The sequence below is a fragment of the Mastigoproctus giganteus genome, chromosome 7 (assembly GCF_048544385.1).
Source record: "Mastigoproctus giganteus isolate SK-2022 chromosome 7, ASM4854438v1, whole genome shotgun sequence".
Taxonomy (NCBI): Eukaryota; Metazoa; Arthropoda; class Arachnida; order Uropygi; family Thelyphonidae; genus Mastigoproctus; species Mastigoproctus giganteus.
This window is the reverse complement of record NC_143581.1, coordinates 207,291,632-207,314,882: the sequence shown is the minus strand read 5'-3', so window position 1 is coordinate 207,314,882 and position 23,251 is coordinate 207,291,632. Positions and strand designations below refer to the sequence as shown.

The 23,251-nt window shown below is 35.8% G+C and overlaps 1 protein-coding gene across 2 annotated transcripts in view; it reads left to right on the top strand.

Moving 5' to 3' along the window:
* LOC150083622 (ADP-ribosylation factor-like protein 3) overlaps positions 1-23,251 on the top strand; it is an 85,260-nt gene that overhangs the window by 38,914 nt on the left and 23,095 nt on the right. For both annotated transcript variants that reach the window (XM_090377389.1, XM_090377390.1), the window contains exons 3-4: positions 16,492-16,608; positions 21,291-21,341. In XM_090377389.1, the coding sequence (XP_090233515.1) occupies positions 16,492-16,608; positions 21,291-21,341 (168 nt within the window). The remainder of the gene's footprint in view (positions 1-16,491; positions 16,609-21,290; positions 21,342-23,251) is intronic.

The following is a 23,251-nucleotide window of genomic DNA, read 5'->3' as shown; positions in this document are numbered from 1 at the left end:
CTTGTAGGAATGGAATCCTTTATTCCCCACTCCACTTTAAAAACTTGTCCTTTATCTAAACCAGCGTTTCTCAAACTGCATTCCATGCAATGTGAACAATTGTTCCGCGAAAAATCATAATTAATAATTTAAAAAATAAAATAAATAAATTTTGCATATTTGTTGCATTCACCACTTTTGTATCATTATAATATTTAACTTTCTTTTTTTTTTGTTATTTATATACTGGCATAGGCTGCAGAACACTACTTTGGTGCGCTTTGCATAGAGAAGTATGCATAGAGGTAATACATTATGAAAAAGTAGCAATGTAGTGATCTAATATGCCATTCGTATTTGATTTAGCCTTGGAGTACACAGCTTGAAGGAGAGGAGGAAGCGAACCAATATCATAACTAAACTCACTCCTTGTACAAATTTTTTTTGATAATTATTAGTATTTCGAAATATTATTATTAAAATAAATTACCATGGATTTGTCGTTGAAAAAAGACCTTTAAAACAAGAAGCAAAGTACTTCTAATAGTGCAACTGTAGTCAATGAAAACGAACACAATATTGTCACACTTCAAACTGAGTATGAACAATCGCAGCCTTTTGTTCCCCAAAAATCCAAAGTAAAAAAAAACAGGAACTAACTAATAAAAGACCAAAAATGACAGTTATTTGAATTTCAGCTTTACTTATGTTGGAAATAAAGAAGCTCTTATGTACAGTGCATCATATGTAATAAAATATTAGCAAACAGTTCTTTGGCTCCCGCTAAACTTGTGTTTCGTAAGTGTTCCGTGAACATGTTGTGAGATGAAAAGTGTTCCATGACTAAAAAAGTTTGTGGAACACTGATCTAAACCATGGTTTCCTGATAAATTGCTAAGGTTGTTCAAGAGAAGAATGTTGCATATCGTAATTGGCTTTGCTTCGGATTCTTCGGTTTCATTTTCTGCCTACACCAAAGCTCGCAACAATTGTAAAGCAGTTATTAATCAGTCCAAACTAGATTTTGAACGGGCTAAGAGTATAAAACTTGCTCCTTGCCTTAATGGTAGCCGAGCATTCTGGACTCTTTCCAAAGCTATTGGCCGCAACTTTTGCCCATCTCTGCTCCCACCTCTGTCAAAACCAGACGGTTCTCTTGTCACTTCAGCCAAGGATAAAGCTGACCTGCTATCATCCCATTTTTTCTCCGACTCATGTATTAATGATCTTGGTAAAACACCTCCCACCATTCCCAACATGCTGCATTCGATGCCTCCTGTGGTCTTCCGTCACAAGGATGTCAAAACGATTTTGATGAATCTTGATGCTAAGAAAGCTCCAAGTTCTGATGGTATTTCTCCACTTGTTCTCAAAATCTGTGCTCTTGAACTTACTCCTGTTCTTTGCCGCCTTTTTTCACTTTCTTATTCCAAAGATGTTTTTCCTTCTGCTTGGAAATTTGTTCATATCCAGCTGGTTCCTAAAAAGGGTGACAAATCCCTCCCATCCAATTATTGTCCCATTCCAATTACTTCTACTCTTTCTAAGTAATGGAGAAATCAATTAACTGCCAACTCTTAAACTACATAGAAACCTTCCATCGGATCAATGATTGCCAGTGTGGATTCCGTCAGTGTCGATCCACTGGTGATATTCTGGCTTATGTTACCCATTTATGACAAATTCATCAGAAATGTTCGGTGAAACACAAGCAGTTGCTCTTGACATCTCAAAAGCCTTCAATCGTGTTTGGCATAAAGGTCTTGGCATAAAGGTCTTCTAAACAAGCTTCCATCTTATGGTTTGCCAACTTTTTTTTGTAATTAGATATCTAGTTTTCTCTCTGACTGTTCACTGAGGGTGTTGGTAGATGGCTCTCTGTCTTCTAACTTCTCCACTCGTGCTGGTGTCCCCCAAGGTTCAGTTCTTTTCCCCACTCTTTTCCTCTTATATATTAATGACCTTCTTTCATTGACCGGAAATCCAATGGGCATATCGATAAAGGATAATCTCATTAGCATTATGCTAATGCTAATGAGAGTTTCCAGTCTTTCTTTTAGCTTGTCTAATATTGTCAACTTGCATGCAGTATGATCTGTACTATTACATGCTTAATCAGTTCTTAGGTTAAGTTTTTTCCCTCTTCATATTTGATCACTATAAAAAATTTTTTTATTTAATTTTGTTTAGTATGTTGTGTACTGCAATAAGGTTGGCTTATTACAATGCAATAAGCATTTGAAAAAATCTTGGTGAAGACTCTTTATAGTCTTCACTAAGGCTTTATTAAAATAGTGTAATGGAAATTGCAGTGGTTGTTAAGGACACCAATGAGAGTACGCTGCTGCAACAGGATCTAGAAAAGTTGAGCAGATGGGCTGAGAGGTGGCAAATGATAATATTGACAAATGTAAAGTACTACATATGGGAAGCAATAACCTCTGAGTAAGGTATCAACTCTGTGGTACTACACTGATAGTGGTAGAGAACGAAAACGACCTGGGGGTAATTGTGCAGGCAGATATGAAGTTTTCTGAGCAGTGCAGACAGTTTGCAAGAGTAGCTCATGGTGTCTTGTCAATGATATACAGGAATTTTTCTAGCAGTGATTAGGAGGTGATTATCCCCTTGTATAAGGTAATGGTCAGGCCACACCTTGAGTACTGTATACAGGTCTGGAGGCCTCATTTTAAGAAGGATGTAGAGCTGTTGGAATGAGTACAGAGAAGGGCAACAAGATTAGTGAATGGAACAAAGGGTTGCTCTTACGAAAAAAGGCTTAAGTTTTGCAAATTACAGTGTCTGGGGGACTAGGCACCTACGATTTGATCTGATTGAGGTGTATAAAGCCTTGAATGGTTTGAGTGCCCAATGCATATAAAGCCTTGAATGCCCAATGCTGATGGGATTCTTCCTCTTGCTCAGAATAATCACCTGAGAGGCTATAAATTGAAATTGAGGAAAGACAGTATAGGATAGATGTGCGGAAGTTTGCCTTTAGCGAGCGAGTAGTGATTGGTGGAACAGACTTCCATCCTTTGTCATGGAAGGTGATAGCCTAAATAAATTTAAGGCTGAACTGGACAGGTATTCAGAATGAACGGAAGGGTGAAATGGGAGCTTTTTTTTTTTTTTTTTGCTGATGCTGCATAAGCTTGTTTTCTTGCATTGTATGCCTCTACTAATGCTAAAAAGGATTCTTCTGCTCCTATTCTTATCTTTGGTGACACTCCAATTTCTAGGCAAGATGAAATATGTCTTTTGGGGATTACCCTGAATTCTAATCTCTCTTGGCACAAGCACATTACAAATATTGCTTATGTATTTCCTGAAAAATTACATATTTTTGCAGAACAGTCTACAGAAGTTCTAGTCTAATGTCAACAAATATCTTCTTTTGCTTCCCAACCTCCAACCCATGCATGGTACTAAGTACTATAGGTTGTAATATCTCTCGTGGTTGGGGTGTTCATAAAAAAAAAAAAAAAAAAAAAAATCAATTGAGTGAGCACAGTTGCGAGTGCTGCAAAAGCATAGGTGAAATCCCGAATTACGTAGAGTACCGCGGAACGCAACCCTTACATAAGTCGGGGAGTTGCTGTACAGGGTGACTACAAAGTTCCATTGTCACATATATATAATTAGCCAATATCAAATATACTGTATGTACTCAACAGATTAAATATTTTTATTTTATTTTGCAATCAGCTTGTATTGGATATTTTACATTTTCAATTTAACAATAGTTGACCAGAGTAATTACGCTATTGAAGAACATATTATTGTCAGTTGTTGGATGCATGATAGGGGAAGAACTAAAAAGATAGCGAAAGAACTGCAAGCTGATTTCCTGCATTGATTTCAGTGAGATCCTCCACCAAAACAAACACTTTTGGCAATGGGAAAAGAAACTGTTTAGCGCAGGAAGTGCAAAGGATAAACCATGTGGACTGTTTAGCAGTGACTGCTTACTGGAACCAACAGCTGAATGTTACTCGAGGGTTATTGCCAACCATATTAATTGTGATCAAAGGTTCAGGGATTGAACTAATATCAGGAAAATAATGAAGCATACTGGCTATTTGGATGGAGTTTCCTTGATATACTCTGATTCCAGTGCTTCTACAACTTCTGGAGGCATTCATGATAAGCTTTTGCTAATAGTTTGTCTGTGGTTTTCTGAATAATTTCCTCAGCTGGAGAGCTGGGATCAGATTTTCAAAGGAGACTAAGCTTTAAGCTTTGGGGGGGGGGGGGAATCACAGGGAGCTGAATCTGATGAGTATGTCAGACAAGGGTCCAGAGTGGTGGAGTGCTTTGCAAAAAATTCTTGAATAGAACTAGAGGTGCAGGCAAAGGTGAAAGTGATTCTTCATTGCTATTATTGGTACATGCAGCAGCCTGGAAAACAAGGTGTCTTCAATTTAAAGCTCTGCTGTCAGTCATCATGGAACAAATGGATACACGGGCTCTGTTAGGGTAACTTGGAATTCCCTGGAAGAGTAAGAACACGTGCATGTATATTTGCATGTATGCTAATGCTCGAAGCATTGTAAATAAATTTGAAGTACTAATTGAGTCATCAAATGCAGACATAGGAATAGCAGAGACATGGTGTCACACAGACAAGTGATGCTGAATGTAAATATGAGGAGTGCAATGTATACAGGAAGGACTGACAGAACAGGAGAGGTGGAGGGGTTTTACTATTGGGGACAATGTTCTGCTGGGATACCCTGGGTCCAGTCATCCATGTGCCAAGCACTCTGACATCTACCACCTACCTAAACATCAAATTTTCACCAACAATGTCTTCAGCAGAAGAATGCAGATGCTTCACCATACTGGATAATTCAACAAGCTCTTGCCGAGCTGTACTCCATATCACCTACCAGTCACCTGGACTTGAATTCTTTTGATCTCTGAGCTTGTTCAGCGATGTCAGCCACTGGTGTTTTTTTTTTATTTTTTTATTATTATTATTTTATTTATTTATTATTAAAGGGAAAGGCTTTTCTTTTTGTGAGGGTGACTGCAGAGGTCTCAGACAGTTTTTAAATTGTGTGCAGTGGGACCAACTGATGATGTTGCCAACAGCAAATTCTAAATGAGAAGTATTCAGGGAAGTAATCAAAGAAACTACGGCTTTTCATACCAACAGAAATACTGTTCAAGGCTTATACCTAAATGGATGGTAGATGAACTATTGAGACACGTGGCAGAAAAGAAAACTTCTTGGGATATATAAAATTATCAGGTGACAGAGAAGCCTATGGTAGATATAAATTAAGTCTGTAATCAAGTCACAAAAGAGGTTATGCAAACTAAGGCAGTTTATGAAAAGTCTGGAAAAGAATGCAAAGAAAAACAGTGAAGACTCCTATGTTGATATTAACAGTAGAAGGAAGCAGTTGAAGCATATTGGGCCACTTGATGTCTATGGGTTAACTGTTGATGACCCTGCTCAGGTTGCAGACAAATTGAATAGGTATTTTGCATCTACATTCACAAGAGGAATTCTTTAAGGAAGGGGATGCCAGTTGTTTATCAAACTCTTAATGAAGAACTAAATGACTTTGTGATAACTGAAAGGAAAGCGGACAAGAAATTGTTAAGAATGGACATAAAAAAGGCACCTGGGGTGGATGGAATATATCCATTTATATTAAGGGAGGCAGCAAAGGAGGTAAGCAAACCCTTAGCCATAATTATGAGAGCATCCTTCAATTCAGGGGAGGTCCCTATGGACTGGAGAAGTGCAAATACACTGATGAGCAGTGCCCCCATAGCCAGGTGGGCAAGAGCAGCAGTGCATAGCACACGCTTCTTGATTAGACCGGGGTTCAAGCCCGTGACCATCAAATATGGAGGATGCGGAAAGGTCAAGGAATGACCACCGCATATCCCCGGAGCAGTATGGCCTTAGTTGCTAATGCTCCTAAAAACCAAATAACAAACACCAATGAGCCAAAATATTATGACTAGCAAGCCGTTATGCAAATTGGAGCAACTGCAGATGAACTACGGCATGGGTCGGGACGCGGTATAAAAAAACACCTGATACTGAGCTCTCTTAATCAGTGTTACTCTTGTTCTTCAGATGGGAAAGGCAACAGACTTAAGTGAGTTTGACAAAGGCCAAATTGTAATGGCCAGACGACTGGGTCAGAGCATATCCGAAATGGCACGCCTGGTGGTGTGCTCATGGTCTGCCGTGGTTAGTACCTACTGAAATTCGTCCAAGGAGGGGGGAACCCACGAACCACTGGCGAGGTGTTGAATGGCCATGACTCGTTGATGCTCGAGAAGGCTCTCCGAGATGGTACATGGCAACAGAAGGGCGATTGTGGTGCAATTCGCTGGTAATTGGAATGCATTGATTACGGGAATAAGGTGTCACAACACACAGTACATTGAACCCTGCTGAAAATGGGGCTGCATAGCCACAGGCTGCTGCGAGTGCCCATGCTAACCACGGTTCACCAGCGACAGTGCCTACAATGGGAACACGAGCATCGAAACTGGACCTTGAGTGATTGGAAAAAGGTCGTCTGGTTTGATGAATCACATTTCCTGTTACACTATGTGGTCGGCCGGGTACGCGTGTGTGTGTGTGTGTGTGTGTGTGTGTGTGTGTGTGTGTGTGTGTGTGTGTGTGTGTGTGTGTGTGTGTGTGTGTGTGTGTGTGTACATGTTGTTATTTGGTTTTTAGGAGTATTAGCAACTAAGGCCATATTGCTCCGGGAATATGCGGTGGTCATTCGTTGACCTTTCCGCACCCTCCGTATTTGGTGGTCACGGGCTCGAACCCCGGTCTAATCAAGAAACGTCTGCTACGCACTGCTGCTCCTTCCCACCTGGCTACGGCGGCGCCTGTGTGTGTGTGTTGTTTACCTGGAGAAGTGATGGCACCTGGATACACCTTGGGAAGAAAACAAGCAGGTGGCAGCAGTGTCATGCTTTGGGCAATGTTCTGCTGGGATACCCTGGGTCCAGTCATCCATGTGCCTGGCACTCTGATGTTTACCACCTACCTAAACATCAAATCTTCACCAACGATGTCTTCAGCAGAAGAATGCAGAAGCTTCACCACACTGGATAATTCAACAAGCTCTTGCCGAGCTGTTCCCTGTGTCACCTACCAGTTATCCTGGACTTGAATTCTTTTGATCTCTGGGGTTGTTCTGAGATGTGAACCATTGGTGTTTTTTTTATTTATTTATTATTATTATTAATTAATTAATTTTATTTATTTATTATTATTAATTAATTAATTTTATTTATTTATTATTTTATTATTATTTATTCACTTTTTTTTCCTGCTGGCTCCACCAGCAGAAAGAAACTGGGCATCCTGAGTACAGGATTGCTGGCATCCTCTGGTATTGCACTACCTCCCATGGATGCGGGATTTTAGTGCAGTACTGAGGCGCAGATAGTAGATTATCCCCAGCTCCACGGGCATCAGGCAGCAGTTGCTCGGTGTTGGCTGTTCACATTTCAGACCCTGTTTACACAGATTCTGTAGTTAAGACAGAGACAGTTTGTGGAGATGGACCCAGGTCCTGGAGCCAGCCGCTACAAACAGGCCACATACATAAATGTCATTGAGTGTGCATAAATGCATTTCTTTTACTTTTGAGTGTTTGTGAGTTGTGTTGCTTTTTACAATTTTGTAAGAGAAGCTTCAATTTCTGCTGGAGTTTCTTACATAGGTTTGAATGATTGTAAATAGAAAGTGTTTTTATTTATGTATTTTTGTAAATAAATTTAAAAAAAAAACAAAACTTAAACATCATTGCTGACCAGGTACATCCTTTCACGACAATGGTCTTCCCCTATGGCGGTGCCGTCTTTCAGCAGGATAAGGCGCCGTGCCATACCGCCCGGATTGTTCGAGACTGGTTCGCAGAACATGAGGAAGACTTCCAGGTATTGCCCTGGCCTCCAAATTCCCCAGACATCAATTCCATTGAGCATCTGTGGTTTGTGTTGGAACAGCAACTCCGATCTGCTGGTATTGCAGTGGTCCAATGAATCACGTGTTGGTACCAGATACCACAAGACACAGTTAGAAATTTTGTAGTGTCCATGCCTCGCCGGTTATGAGCTGTTTTGGCTGCACATGGAGGACCAATATCATATTAGGTTGGTGGTCATAATGTTTTGGCTCATCGGTGTATATTCTCAATTTATAAAGGGGGATAAAATGATGATATGAATGATTACAGACCTGTTAGCTTAATGTCTGTTACAGGGAAAATAATGGAATCACTTGTTAAAGAATTAATGCAGGACCATTTGGACAGGCATGCAGTTATTCTCAGTCACAGCATGGATTTGTCAAGGGGGCATTCTTGTCTAATCAACCTGATAGGTTACTATGATGCTTCGTCACAGCATCATAGGTTACTATAATGCTGTGACAAAGAAACTGGATGCAAAAAATAATTTTGACATCATATACTTGATTTCGGGAAGGCTTTTGATACTGTTGCACATAAACGACTGCTGTACAAACTGGAGAAATATGGCATTAAGGGCAAGTTGCTGCTATGGATAAAGGGTTGATTAAGTGGAAGAAGACAGAGAGTGGTTATCAATGAGCACTGCTTTTCATGGACTGCTGTTATTAGTGGAGTTCCACAGAATTTAGTGCTGGGTCCATTATTGTTTTCAATATTTATCAATGATATTGATGAAGGTATATCAGGCTTAATATCTAAGTTTGCAGATGATATGAAGGTTGGCAGGGTGGTTAACAACAGTCATCAGGGTGAAGTACTGCAACAAGGTCTAGGAAAATTGGGTCAGTCGGTCAAGAAATGGCAGTTGAAATTTAACAGTGACAAATTCAAGGTACTACACTCAGGGTAGTGAAGAAATGAAAAAGACCTGGGGGTAATTATGCAGTCAAACATGAAATTCTCTTAGCAGCAGCAAGCATGCTGCCAAGACAGCTCATTGGTGGATAAGGAAGTGATTATCCCTTTGTATAAGCCATGGTTAGGCTGCATCTTGAGTATTGTATACAGATCTGAAGGCTACACTTTAGGAAAGATGTAGATCTGCTAGAATGGGTGCAGAGAAGGGCAACCAGATAAGGAACAAAAGGGTGCTCTTACCTAGAAAGGCTTCAGTTCTGCAAATTGCATCATCTTTATACCAGGCACCTGCAGGTTGATCTGATTGAGATGTTTAAAGTCTTGAATGAATTGAGTAAGACGAATGTTAATGGTATTCTTCCGCTTGCTGAGACTACATGTGAGGGGCATAAATTCAAGAGTTGAGGAAGGATGGTTGCAGGATAGAAGTGCGAAAGTTTGCCTTCAGCCACAAGTGGTTGATTGTTGGAACAGGCTTCCACCTGTCGTGGACGTGAATGGTTGAATAAATTCAAGGGAGAACTAGAGAAATTTTTGGAGGGTACAGATGGGTGAACTGTGTAGGGGATTTTTTTTTGGCTGATGCTATATAAGCTTGATTTCTTGCATCATTTGCCATTACTACAGCTACATATTAGAAAGTACCAAGTTTGTGGGTTATTGTCATGATGCGAGTGCCAGTTCTATGAAGCCTGCTTTTCTGATTGTATTCGCTGAACAGTATTGGACAATCACTTTAGAACTGTTTGTGGCATTCCTGTTTCCATGTGGAAAGATAAATTCATAATGAACAATGCCCTGTGAGTCAGAAAAATACAGTAAGCGTGATCATCACTTTCGATCAGGATTATCTTCCTTTTTTGCTTTGGTGAACGAGTCTTCCATTAGAAGAACTGGACCTGTTTTCTGGGTCATAGTCATACACCCATGATATTTCACCATTAACAATTAGAAAAACGAAGTGGGAGTCAGTAGTTGAGCATTGTTGAAGATCCTGACATTCAAGACATTTCTGCTATGTGTATCATCACTGAGGATGCAAAGCACAAACTTGGTTGAAATGCATTGTTTTCTCAATTCTTGTGTTAAAATTGATTGACATGTCCATAAAAAATGCCAATTTTACTAGCAACTTGGCAGACAGTTAAACATGGTCATTCCTCATCATTTCACAAACTTGGGCAATTGAATCATTTGTGTTTGTACAGTAACCAGGGATCAACTTTGCCTGACAAGTAGCCCTTTTTAAACTTGGTGAACTACTGAAAAGGTCTTCAGACGACAAAAAGCTGTCTTGAAAATTTTGTGGGTGTCTATTTTCCCTTCACTTTTCCCTAATATGAAACAAAATTTGATGCAAATTTACTGCTCAATAAAATCACTCATTTTAAAATGTGATGAAACCCATAAAACACTTTCTATGCAGTTCATACTAATTCTGGCTCTCTGCCTATAAACAAATGATTCTTGCATTGCTCTGTCTAACTGAGTCACCGAACATGAGGAAACAATTCACACATTGTGGTGCCACAATTTCAAAATACAAAAGTTGTCCTCTGAACTTTTTGATCACATCTCATATGAAATAATGTTTATCAAAGGGGATCTTATACCTCCAAAATACTGGTAGTCTGTTGAAGACACATCACCACATGACTTTCAAGGATTGGGCACCAAGGTCATTGTGGTTGGATTATTGGAGCCAAGTTTTCTTCATAGATAAGCCTATGTTCATCTTGCAGCATGATTTTCGGTGAGTCCTTATCTAGCTTATTATTATTAGCTATAAAAATGGTGCAAGGAAGCCTGAGGCTTATGCTGCACCGCCAAAAAAAAAAAAAAAAAAAATCCCGAGTTACCCTGAGAGAGAGTGAGGTAGAAGGGCATCACCAAGAAAGAGAAGAATGGTGATATCCAGCTCAGGATCCTGGGTGTGCCAAGCCCAAACTCACCAGATGTGAGCCCCTGGGATAGACAACCTTTTGCAGGATTGGTATCAGTTTGGTGGGGGGGGGGCAGTCAGTGGTCTTGAAAGGTATCAGTGTTAATAGCTATATGGACTTCTGCATAGTCTGGAATGGATCACTAATACATCAGAAGTGTAGAAGTAAGATTCTGAAACCAGTAGTCCTTCTGTACTACAGTAGTTGAAGAAAATTTTATTTTTATGGATGTTGATACCCTGTCTTACAGGGCACAGCTGGTCAACACCTGAATGAGAAGCATATCAAGTACATAAAACCATCTGTCTTGCTTTCCAAATTAACCTGATTGTGCACGTGGCAGTTTTTACTACTCAACTAGCACTTCTTATGATACTTAGCAACTGAAAGTGCATTCAGTGAGGAGTTTCAAGAATCTCATAGAAGCAGTTCAGTTCCACGGAGGTATAAAATTTGTCTAGCAGTGACAAGATACTGCACACTATATATATATTTGTCTAGCAGTGGCAAGATACTGCACACTATATATATATTTGTCTAGCAGTGGCAAGATACTGCACACTATATATATATATATATAGTGTGCAGTCTCTTGCCACTGCTAGACAAATTTTATACCTCTGTGGTACTATATATATCATATATACTGTATATATATATATATAGTAATATGTATATATACAGTATATATGATATATATACTGTATATATATATGATATATATAGTACCACAGATATCTTTTGTTGCTGTCTTTTTCTATCGGTCACATGAAAATTAGCCTGATGCAGCGTTTGGGAGCATCAGCATTTTGTTACTGATTGTGGTTTTCCTTAAAAATCTTCTTAGTTATTTTGAGCAGTATATTATCCTCTACCTCATAAAATAAGGTGAAAAAGTGAATAAACATAAGAAGAAGATTATTATTCAGCACTAAGAATTAGATACAGTTCAATTGTATTTACATATAGGCTGTGTTCCTGGAACACATTCAAACAAAGATTCTCACAAATTAAGACCCATTGTCCCATAGAAAATACATTAAAATTTAGAGCGATTGCATTCCATGAACACATAGTAACCAAGCAAATCATATTTAAGCTTATTTTATGCAGATAACTTAAAATTAATAGAATTTTTTTATAATTAACATAAGATTAAATGAAATTTGTAAAGAAAATTTATGTACTGTATGAGAAAAAATTATTCTAATAAAAAATTCAACTGAAAGTTACCTGCATAGTACAGTAAAAAAAAAAAAAACAGGAAACAAGTAAATTAAGAACTAAATGTGAACATAAAAAACAAATTAAAATGTAAAACAGTGGATTTTACTTTAAATCTAATTTAAAATATCACTAGCTGATATTTTAATCCTTTGATAGCTCAAGTGAGCAGTCAATTTTGTAATCATTTTTTTAATTAATCATGCACGAACTTTTATTACGTTATTTTAATTTTTATGCATATAATAAATAATATTTGTTTATTATTATTACTTATTATAAGGATTCATTATTTCAAAAGTATGTATGCAAAATAAGACTGTGCACAACCACACTGTAATCATCTTTTCACTTTGATTTCAAACTTCATTAATATGAAAAGATTATATTTATTTATTTATTTTTATTATTATTATTTTTTTAATGAATAAATACTAATATAATCTTTTGGTTTACTTCTGCAAAACTTTCATTTGAGTTTTCATTGAATGCATTCCTGTTAACATTATTTTGAGGTTTTTAAACTATTATTGAAATAGTTAAGTCCAAAGTACTTTGTAATTTGTGACATATGTATATCTTTTTCCTATTTTTTACTGATATTATCATTAGTATAGGCATATGATACAAGAAAGCAAGCTTATGCAGCATCAGCCAAAAAAAAAAAAAAAAACAAAACACTCCCATTTCACCCCTCCATTCGTTCAAAATACCTGTCCAGCTGAGCCTTAAAGTTATTTAGGCTATCAACTTCCACAACAAGAAATTGAAGTCTGTTCCACCAACCAACTACCCGCTGGCTAAAGGCAAATTTCTGCACATCTGTCCTACATCTGTCTTTCCTCAATTTGAATTTGTGCCCTCTCAGGTGATTATTCTGAGCAAGAGGAAGAATCCCATCAGCATTGAGCATGCTCAAACCATTCAAGACTATACACCTCTATCAGATCACCTTGCCGGTGCCTAGTCTCCAGACACTGTAATTTTGCAAAACTTAAACCTTTCTTCGTAAGAACAACCCTTTGTTCCATTCACTAATCTTGTTGCCCTTCTCTGCCCGTTCCAGCAGCTCTACATCCTTCTTGAAATGAGGCCTCCAGACCTGTATACAGTACTCAGGGTGTGGCCTGACCATTGCCTTATACAAGGGAATAATCACCGCCTTATCCCTGCTAGATATATACACTGTAATAAGAGGGGATTTTTGATGTTGCTTTAATAAAATATATTGAGCCTCAAAAAGTCAGTTATAGGTGGAATTTTTTTCATTAGTGTCAAAACAGTATCAACAGGTTTAATTTTTGTGTTATTTTTCACATAGAGTTCAAATTTATCATGTTTTGGGTCTACTAAAAGTCATATTGAAAATTATTTAATATTAACACTATATTATATATTATTATATACAGTAACCGCCACATATAGTGATCACATTTGCAAATTGAATTTTGATTCTAATAAGTGAAAATCGACGAATATTATCCACAGGCTATAAAAATAAAGTTAGAAAGCACAAATTTACACTTTATTACCAGAAGTTTATTACCTATTAAATGATACATGAAGATCAAGAGAATATTATCCACAGGTTAGCAAAATAAAAATAAATTTATACTTACATACATAACTTGCTTAATTAATATACATATTAATTAAATATAACCTTTGTAATATGATTATAATTTAAAATAGTCACTTATTTTAGATTTTTTAAAATTATCACTGCAAAGTCTATTTATAGATTTTTCGATATTATGTAACAGTCTATATTCACAATCACTTGCACCAGTCTCTTCCAACGCTCTCCTTTGGACGGCTATATCTTCACAAGTTTGCCGTTTTGTAACTGGAATTCATTCGGGTTCATCTTCATTTTCCTTCTCCTCGGTGAAATTATCAGTAAGAGACTGGGCAATTTCTTCATCTGTTAAAGCTATAGTAACTTGTAGATCACTATCTATGTCCACCCAATCATTAAAACTCCTATTCACCCATGCCTTCAGACTTTTCAACATGATCGGTATCATGACTTAGTTAATCATCACGAATAATTAATCCACATTTTTTTTTAAACAGTTACTAATGCAGGTTTCGAAAATTTCATTCCAGGCACTCATTGTCATGTGAAGTGCATCTAGAATAGTTATCTGCTTTGCAGTATCGGATGATGTTCCCAAACCATCATCTATACTGGATGATTCTTCGCCTCATATCCAATCTAAAAAATGTCTTAAAGGTTTTTATTATTCCGTGGTCTAGAGGTTGAAATGGTGATGTGGTATTCAAAGGTAGAAAAACTAATTTAATGTTTTTGAAAGTTAACTTTTGAGCTGGGCAGTTGTCTAAAACCAATGAAATTTTTTTGTTTTTCTTATGCAAATCCAATTTATGAAAATAATCTTCAAATAACGCTGTCTTGGTCCACTGTATTGGTATGTTCAATAAGCAGCTCACAAAAATTTCTAGCAACGACCGACAAACTGACTTAAGATAAATTTATTAAAATAATATCTATTGAACACTCCATGGCCGCTGAGCATTGGGTTGAGCAGCACAATATCTTAATTCCCAATGGGATATTGAAATCATAGACTATTCACATGATTACCACCAGTGCTCATGGCTTAAGGCACTGCACATAGCTAACAGTAATAGTACCATGAATCACACTAGGGGTGCCACGAACAGTAATAGTACCATGAATCACATAATGGGGTGCACTTGCACCCCATTGTGTAATATACTATTTTGCAGTGCGATGAACGTTGGCAATCACATGTACGTAATTCTGGCTTTACTGACACCAGACTCGTGATGCATGATCATGCTCAGCTGACTTTTGCTGTTGTAACCAACATATACTGCAATACACCATTCACTGGCTAAGCTGATGAAGAGGCACTTCGTCTCAAAAGCTATTGTATATTTTATTAGTTTTATCCCTATTTTAACACTTTTATTTTATTTTATACATTTTAAGTCAGTTTGTCGGTTGTCACTAGAAAGTTTTGTGATATGCAACCTGAAGCTCAAGGCCTGTTTTCCAACAACAGTCAACTGTTTTACTCTTTTAAAACATCTAGGCAATTTACTCTTGCCTATAACTAATGGCTTCATTTTGATTGTTCCCGTCATGTTGCATGTTAAAAGAACTGTAATTATGTCTTTGATCTTCTTTCCTGCAGATGCAGAGGAATTTTTAAAAATAATGCAGTGGTCTGAGGTAACGCTATAGTAAAACTCTGTTTCATCTGTATTAAAAATGTCTTTAGGATTATAAGTGCTTAATAAAGTTTGCCAAGAGCTTTTCAACCAGTTGTCAGCTGCAGAACCATTGGAATCCTGTTTTTCTCCGTGAAGTTTTTTGTAAACAATATTATGCTTCTCCTTCCAACGCCTTAAACTCTTTGTGTAGTTTTTCAGCAAAAATCATTAGTTTTTTGAAGAAGAATTCAACAATTGATTGGTGCATTAAATGAGCTGACCTATTTGAACCAAATGAACAGAGCCTCATCTACTGTTTGGCATTTCCCTTCACACTTCCTTTTCTGGTTTCACTAATCACATTAGTGTTTAATGTGTGACATGATTTTAATAATTTTGATAAAGATGACTGAGGCACTCCTAATTTTACTGCTTCTTTCCTTTGAGGCATATTGCTTAAGTTTAATTTGGCATATGTTTCTATAATTCATAACTTATCTGTTACACTCAAATTCACTCTTTCTGTCCACTGACATTTTTTTGGATAGTAAAATTTAAAACAGTAAAAAAAATAAGCAACAATCAATAACGAATCACATGGCACGTCATACAAATTGGACACGACACGCACAAGTGAGATATAGAGTAAAAAGTTTACCAAGTTTAGATATAGGAATGAAGAGCATAGATATAGGAATGAAAGAGCATAGATATAGGAAAGAGTTTAGATATAGGAATGAAGAGCTGTGTGTTTTTATGTTATTATGGTGAAATGTGTTTCCCCTTCACTGAAGGGGAAACACATTTCACCATAATAACATAAAAACACACAGAATTCCAGCTATCAGTATTATCGCAAATGCAATAAGATCGAGTTTATTTGTACAATCCGTTTATAACAGATTGTACAAACAAAAAAGCCCAATAAACCAAAAACTGCAAATTTTTTTATTGCTTTTATGGTTGTGATCTCCAGAAATGTGCTTTAGAAAAATATCACAGGAATGTTTGAAATTTATTCTTATAACCAAAAATGATTCTAATAAATGATGAAAGTGTAGTGCATTTTATTGATTTGAATTGGTTCTTTGAAATTTGATTCTGTAAAGCAGCTGATTCTAATAACTAGTGATCACTATAACCAGCTCTTACTGTATTTATGTAAGATTCTATGTCAATGGTTAAATCTATAATATTTTTTTCAATTGTGATTGCGTATTGGAAGAAAATGGTAATGCAAAACAATATTTTCACAGGGCTTCAACATTAAAAGCGTTCAATCTGAAGGTTTCAAGTTAAATGTGTGGGATATTGGTGGTCAAAGGAAAATTAGACCATATTGGCGAAATTATTTTGAAAACACAGATGTTTTGGTAAGTTTTCTTTTCTTTTAATCTAAGTTATATAAGAGGTGACTGAGTAATTTTCATCCCATGAAAAGGAGACAAGTAAAAAAGATAAATATCTGTTATTTTTCTATTTCCCTTCATGATACACTTCAGCCACCATTTCTGTAAAGCTTTGATTCCATTCAAAGATTTTTTCCAAGTCCTCAAAAAGATGTTGTTGGTATCGATGATACTTCAATCTATTTGGAAAACAAACATTTGGCTGAAAATTAATTAAGGTGGATGTCAGATGGTGCTAAAACAGGTGCATAAGGCAAATGTTCAAGAAGTTCAAACTCATAATCTTGAATTGTCCTGGTTGGACCCATCAGTTGGTGTGCCAATGTATTATTCCAATGAAAGACAACTCCTTTTGTGAATTTTCCACACTAATTGTACTTAATATCTCATTCAACTTGTACAAAAGGGAAAAATAATATTCCCCTGTGATGATGGTTGCTGTCACTTTGCCAGTTGAAGGAATGGACTTGTTCTTTGGAGCCAGAAAGGTCAGGTACTTGCATTGCTTAGATGGATCTTTTTCCTCCATTTGTGACATCACATGACCATCATGTGACAACACATGATCAACATAATTTTTTTTATTACTATATATATGTTCTAGATATATGATAGAAAAATAAAAAATTTATCGGATTGGCAATGAGGTAGCAAGTTAAGTGAGATTAGGTACAGTCTGCAGAAAACCTGTGCGTCAAAAACGCCCAAGTAATGTGCAGAGTCCCAACGCCGGCACAGTAGCAAAAACCTAGAAGTAAAGTGAGAGTAAAACAAAATGAGATAGAACATAAAGTAAAACGGTAAAGCCGAAGGTGAAAAAAGTAGTGGTGGTAGTGACAAAAATGAAAATGTGGTAGAGCAAAATATGATAGAGCAAAAAATATAAAATAAAATATAATATAAAAATAACATAATAAAGCAAAATTATAAAATGTGTTAATTATGGGTTAGTAGATATATTGAAAGGGACTTTATCTAGGGCTAACCCTCTCAATATATCAGCCCATAATTAACGTAGCTATCTGTTTCTGTTGTCAGCCGCCCGTAAAACTAGTTTCGAATATATATAAACTAGTTTATATTTCTGTTGTCAGCCGCCCGTATAAACTAGTTTTACGGGCGGCTGACAACAGAAACAGATAGCTACGTTAATTATGGGCTGATATATTGAGAGGGTTAGCCCTAGATAAAGTCCCTTTCAATAACCCATAATTAACATATTTTATAATTTTTATAACACGGCCTTTATAATATTTACAACACGGCTTCCGTAGCCAAGTGGTCAGGAGCGGGAGTGCAGTAGCACACGCTCTTTGAGTAGACCGGGGTTCAAGCTCCTGGCTGCTGAATACAGTTGATCTGCCAACCCGCACTGGACCAGCGTGGCAGATTATGGTCCATTTCCCTCAGCATGAATTGTTGAGGAGGCTTCCATCCTGAAGTGGGTTGATAATGGCTGCACTTTATTTATTTTATTTATAATTTTTATAATTTTGCTTTATTGTGTTATTTTTATATTATATTTTATTTTATATTTTTTGTTCTATCATATTTTGCTCTACCACATTTCTATTTTTGTCACTACCACCACTACTTTTTTTGCCTTCTGCTTTACCGTTTTACTTTATGTTCTATCTCATTTTGTTTTACTCTCACTTTACTTCTAGGTTTTTGCTTTTGCTACTGTGTCGGCGTTGGGACTTTGCACGTTACTTGGGTGTTTTTGACGCACAGGTTTTCTGCAGACTGTACCTAATCTCACTTAACTTGCTACCTCATTGCCAATCCGATAATTTTTTTTATTTTTCTATCATATCTAGAACATATCAATACCGATGTAATGCATAATCTGTCACTTAGATGGCTTTAATCGGTGCTGATCTATATTAAAATTTAGAAATAATATTTACAAATAAATTCTTTGCCTAATACAGATATATATATAATTTTTTTTTTTTTAAATTTATTAAAAAGTAAGAGGTACATCAACAAAAAATGTTGAATACTATTGATTTAAAGTCTTTTGGACTAGCCATCAATTCTCACACCCAATGCAGTGTTCTCATTGGCAACTCAGGTGAACACTTGAGAGTTTCCTTTATACCTCAGTCATTTATGGAGGCATCTCTTGTGCCTCAAACATTTGGGAGAGAGCTGCTAAATCCCTTTACTATGCAGCATCAGAGGGATTCAATTTTGGCACCTATAGTACCTCTAGATTCCAACTTGCAAAGGATCTCTCCTGATACATCTGTAGTTTTGTGGCAGATTCTGCTGTTCATCATCCTTAACTTGTTTGTAGGAAATACTTATACCTTGATATTTGAGATTGTATAGCTAGGAGGATTCCTATCCCTTTAGCATAAGGCAAACTGAGATGTAGTTGTTAGACCCCTTGTACCTAACTCACCTGAAAAGCATAATGACTTTCCCTAGAAAAGAGTGCAAAAGAAAAGAGTTGTTCCTTCCTGGCCTTTCTTGATAACTATGGTAGCTCTGATCAAATATCACCCCCCTCCCCCAGATGTTTTCCTGTGATTGCCTCATTTTCTTATTTTATCTTTTTATAATCTTTGTATTGAATAAAGAATTCACTGATATATTGTGTATTAATAATAACAACAAGAAATAAATTGAATGGATTAGGTACACATCTACGTCTTTGGAGAAATTCTCTTGTTGATATCCACAGAAAAAGAAGCTTTCTAATTTGAAACACTATACGCAGGCCCTCATTATAAACGGGGTTCGCTTTACTCTGATTTGCTAAAACGCTGTTTTTGTATTATAACCCGTATCTGACTATAACACTTCACAAATCACTATAACGCTCTTTTATAGATTGCATTTTTAACGAAATCGTTTCATTTGGAGTCAATAGCTTGAAAATAAATAGCAAAACAGCATTAAAACGTTTCCCACGCTCAGTGAAATTATCTCGTACGCTAATTTAATTGCAGTACAGTACAGTGACTTGTTGCGTAGTTCCTAGATCAACATTTTAAAAAATGATCACGTATATTGCTTGCAATATTTGCGTTATATGCATTTATCCGAAGTCTATCTAGTCATCACTCAGTACAGTATTAGACATTGTGCGTAACGGACAGTTTACTCGAACATTGTGTCATAATTAATGCAACTAACGCAGTTACATTTTCGAAAAGTTAATAATGGCAGATAAGAATGAAAAAGCAACAAAGTCTAGATGCAGTACGAAGATTACAAATGTAAGAAGACTGAATTTGAAAATTAAATTAGTCGTTTGGAAGCGAATCGATTCTGATCAATGACAAGCGGATGTGTGCCATAATTTAGGGAAAGTTCAATTGTAAGAACAATTATAAAAAATAAAGAATTAATTTTAGCAGCAGGAAAGACAGCTGTTCCACTGCAAGCAACTAGGGCTAGGCTGGCTATTAGGATTGAAATGGAGAGACTAACTAATTTTATTGAAGATAATATCCAATGCAGATTTCAGTTAAGTTAAATATTATAACAAAAAAAAAAAAAAACAGAGAGAGAGATTAGCCTATATGATGATCTGAAGAAAACTCACCTTAAAAAAAAATGTGGAACCGTTTAAAACTAGTAAGGGCTGGTTGAATAGATTTAAAATCCAGGGATAAACCGCAAGTGCAGATCAAGGAGCCGAATTTTTCAAAAAAGAACTTGTTAAAATTATTGAAGAGGGGTATTATGTGTTATACTTCTCAATAAGTTTTTAACCTAGTTGGACTTTTTTGGAAGCGAATGCCTAAAAGAAGTTTCATATTGAAAGAAGAAAAAAAAAACACGCCGGGTTTCAAAGCGGCGAAGGATTGGTTGACTTTATTGTTGGGTGGTAACGCTGCAACGGATTTAAAATTAAAACCCCTTTTAGTTTAGCACGAAGAGGGCTAAAGTACAACCCAAAATCAACACATTTTTCATGATTAAATTGATCAATTAAATTAAATAAAAATTAAAATCAATTTAGATCAATTAAATTCATAATTTTAATTGGAATTTTGAGTTTAATTTTGATACATAAGTAGTTACCACATAATTATATACGTATGTAATGAAGAATATTTTATATGTACAAATATTTGAATATTAAATATTTTGACTGACATTTGTGCATCTTTTCACTACCTTTTATTATTGATTAGGAAATATCCTATGGCACCAACCACAACTCACAAATGCATGTTACCTTATGGGAATGTGGCGCTCGCTTAGTGCGGATTCACTTAGCACTCTGGTTTTCCCGAACGAATTATCAGCGTGAAGTGGGGGGTCCTGTATATCAAAAAATTTGTCTAAGAATAATTACTTTGTGGGAGTTGTTTATTTTTTGATGCTACTCATGAAATTTATATTTATCGGTAGTAGTGTTGTGTGAAGAGGTAAGCTTTCTTTCTTAACACTGTTAAGACCAAATAATTACTGCAAAATAGCATCAGTAATTAATTGATTTTTGAATTATTTAAATCATACAGAATCATATAAAAAAAAAAAAACTTAGTCAAATGCAGATATTTTTTAAGACCGTGTAATGTTTGGATTTATTCATATGCCTGGTTTTTTTTTTTTTTTTTTTTTTTCAACTCTACAGTTGGATATAATAGTGTGTGTGTGTGGTTTTTATTTTATTTTTTTAGATATATGTAATTGACAGTGCAGATAGGAAAAGATTTGAAGAGACAGGTGTGGTAAGTTTTGGATGATCATAAAATTTACTTCATAAAACCTACTTTTTGAAATCTTTCATATATACTGTTTAATAACATTCATAACTTAGACTTAAATTATAAAATAAATAATGCTATTTGCCTTTTCAAAATTATGAAGAGCAGAGGGCCTCATCCTCTCTTATGGTTTTGAATCAGCAGGATTTAAGCAGCAGAGAGGATATATTGATTTTAATGCTCATGGCAGAATAAACTTTATGTTACGGGACTTGCTTTTATATTGCACTGTATATAAACAGATGGTCACTACTGAAAGGGTAATCTCTCATTTATTTGAAATATGAAATGCTGCTACAATAACTTGTTAAAGAACTTATTGGACTCCTCATCAGATAGTAAGTAACAATTTCCTGAATGTAGTAATATAGATAATCTTTTAAATAATGATTTTTTAGTCTTTGTTGGGGTGCCATCTTTTTACAAGAAGTAATGTATAAGTTTCTGCATGTTTGTAAAATATATATGCCTTTCTAATATTATGAGTGAAATAAAGCAGAAGAGCATATTCAATTTAGCAAATTTAAGAGTTTTTTATATTTTCAATGTTAATGGCATATGTGGTTCTGAATAATGTTAGGCGTAATATGATAATGAACGCAAGTTACATTAATATATTCAGACATTAAGAAGGTAAGAATAAAACAATTGTAATTAAATATTATAATTATTGACTCACCTTGATATTTTCCAAAGTTAATTTTTTGATTACAGAAGAATGTTGGTATTCAGTTTTGGCTGTTTATTTATGATAGGAAAGTCTAGATTGCTTATGTCACTTCCTTTTAACATGTTAACCATGCATCACTGTGAGGGAGGGAAAGGGAATGGCTGTCTAATTCTATGATGCAAATACTCTCAGACATGGTTTGCTTAAAGAATCACCCAGTTACATGAGTGACAATCAACACAGAGATGTTCTCTGTGTTGATTGTCAATTATATTTCAAAGAAAAATACTGTAATGGTTTCAGTAGAAATTACTGTCTATGATTGGGGTTTTTTTTTAATATATGCTTCTTGATCTGTTTGTTTATGGGCTTTATACCGCAAGGGCAGCGAGGCCATATGTGCCTGCTTATTGATCTGCTAATCAAGAATCACATATCTTCTTCATCCAAGAAGATATGTGCTTCATGTCTACTTTGATAAAGAGGATATATCACCATTTGTGGATCATGTATAATTTTATTAGAACAATTGCCTTTTAATTAATTCTGCCATTAGCAGAAAATGTTATGCATTCCATTTGGAAAAAAGAAAGTAAATATTTTGTATTGCAAGTATTTTAAGTCAGAAATGTTATGAAATGTCTATGCCACAAATTCTAACAAATCTAATATTGCTGTTCTAATGCACTACACAGAGGCTCAAGTAAGAAACAGTTTTATTATTTAACCAAAGAGAAAAATAATAGAGGTATGTTCATAGAATTAACACATATTCATAAATTCAAAGTTTCTCTTTTTAAGATATATGGAGGTAAGGCTCTCTCTCTCTCTCTCCCTCCTTGGTGAATTTGAGCAGCCAGAGATAGTTATTCGAACTTATTATCAGTAAAAACTTACAGTTGGTCATATGCTAGGTGCTGCAACTTTTTACATATGATTGTCAAGGCATTTATCTGTATTTCTTACAAATCATCAAATGATGGCTGTTTACTTGAACCTGGCAAACACAGATAGGGAAATCTCAGGTGGATATTTTATTTGGGTAATGATTAGGAAGGGCAACTTTTTATTAATCAGTTTTGTTTAGAATTCTAGCTAGATATTTGACAGTACAATACCAAGGCAACCCATAGTATCATGAAGTCTGTTAAGCTATAATTTGAAATTATGAAACCAATTGCTGTGTCATAATTTCAAAGATCTA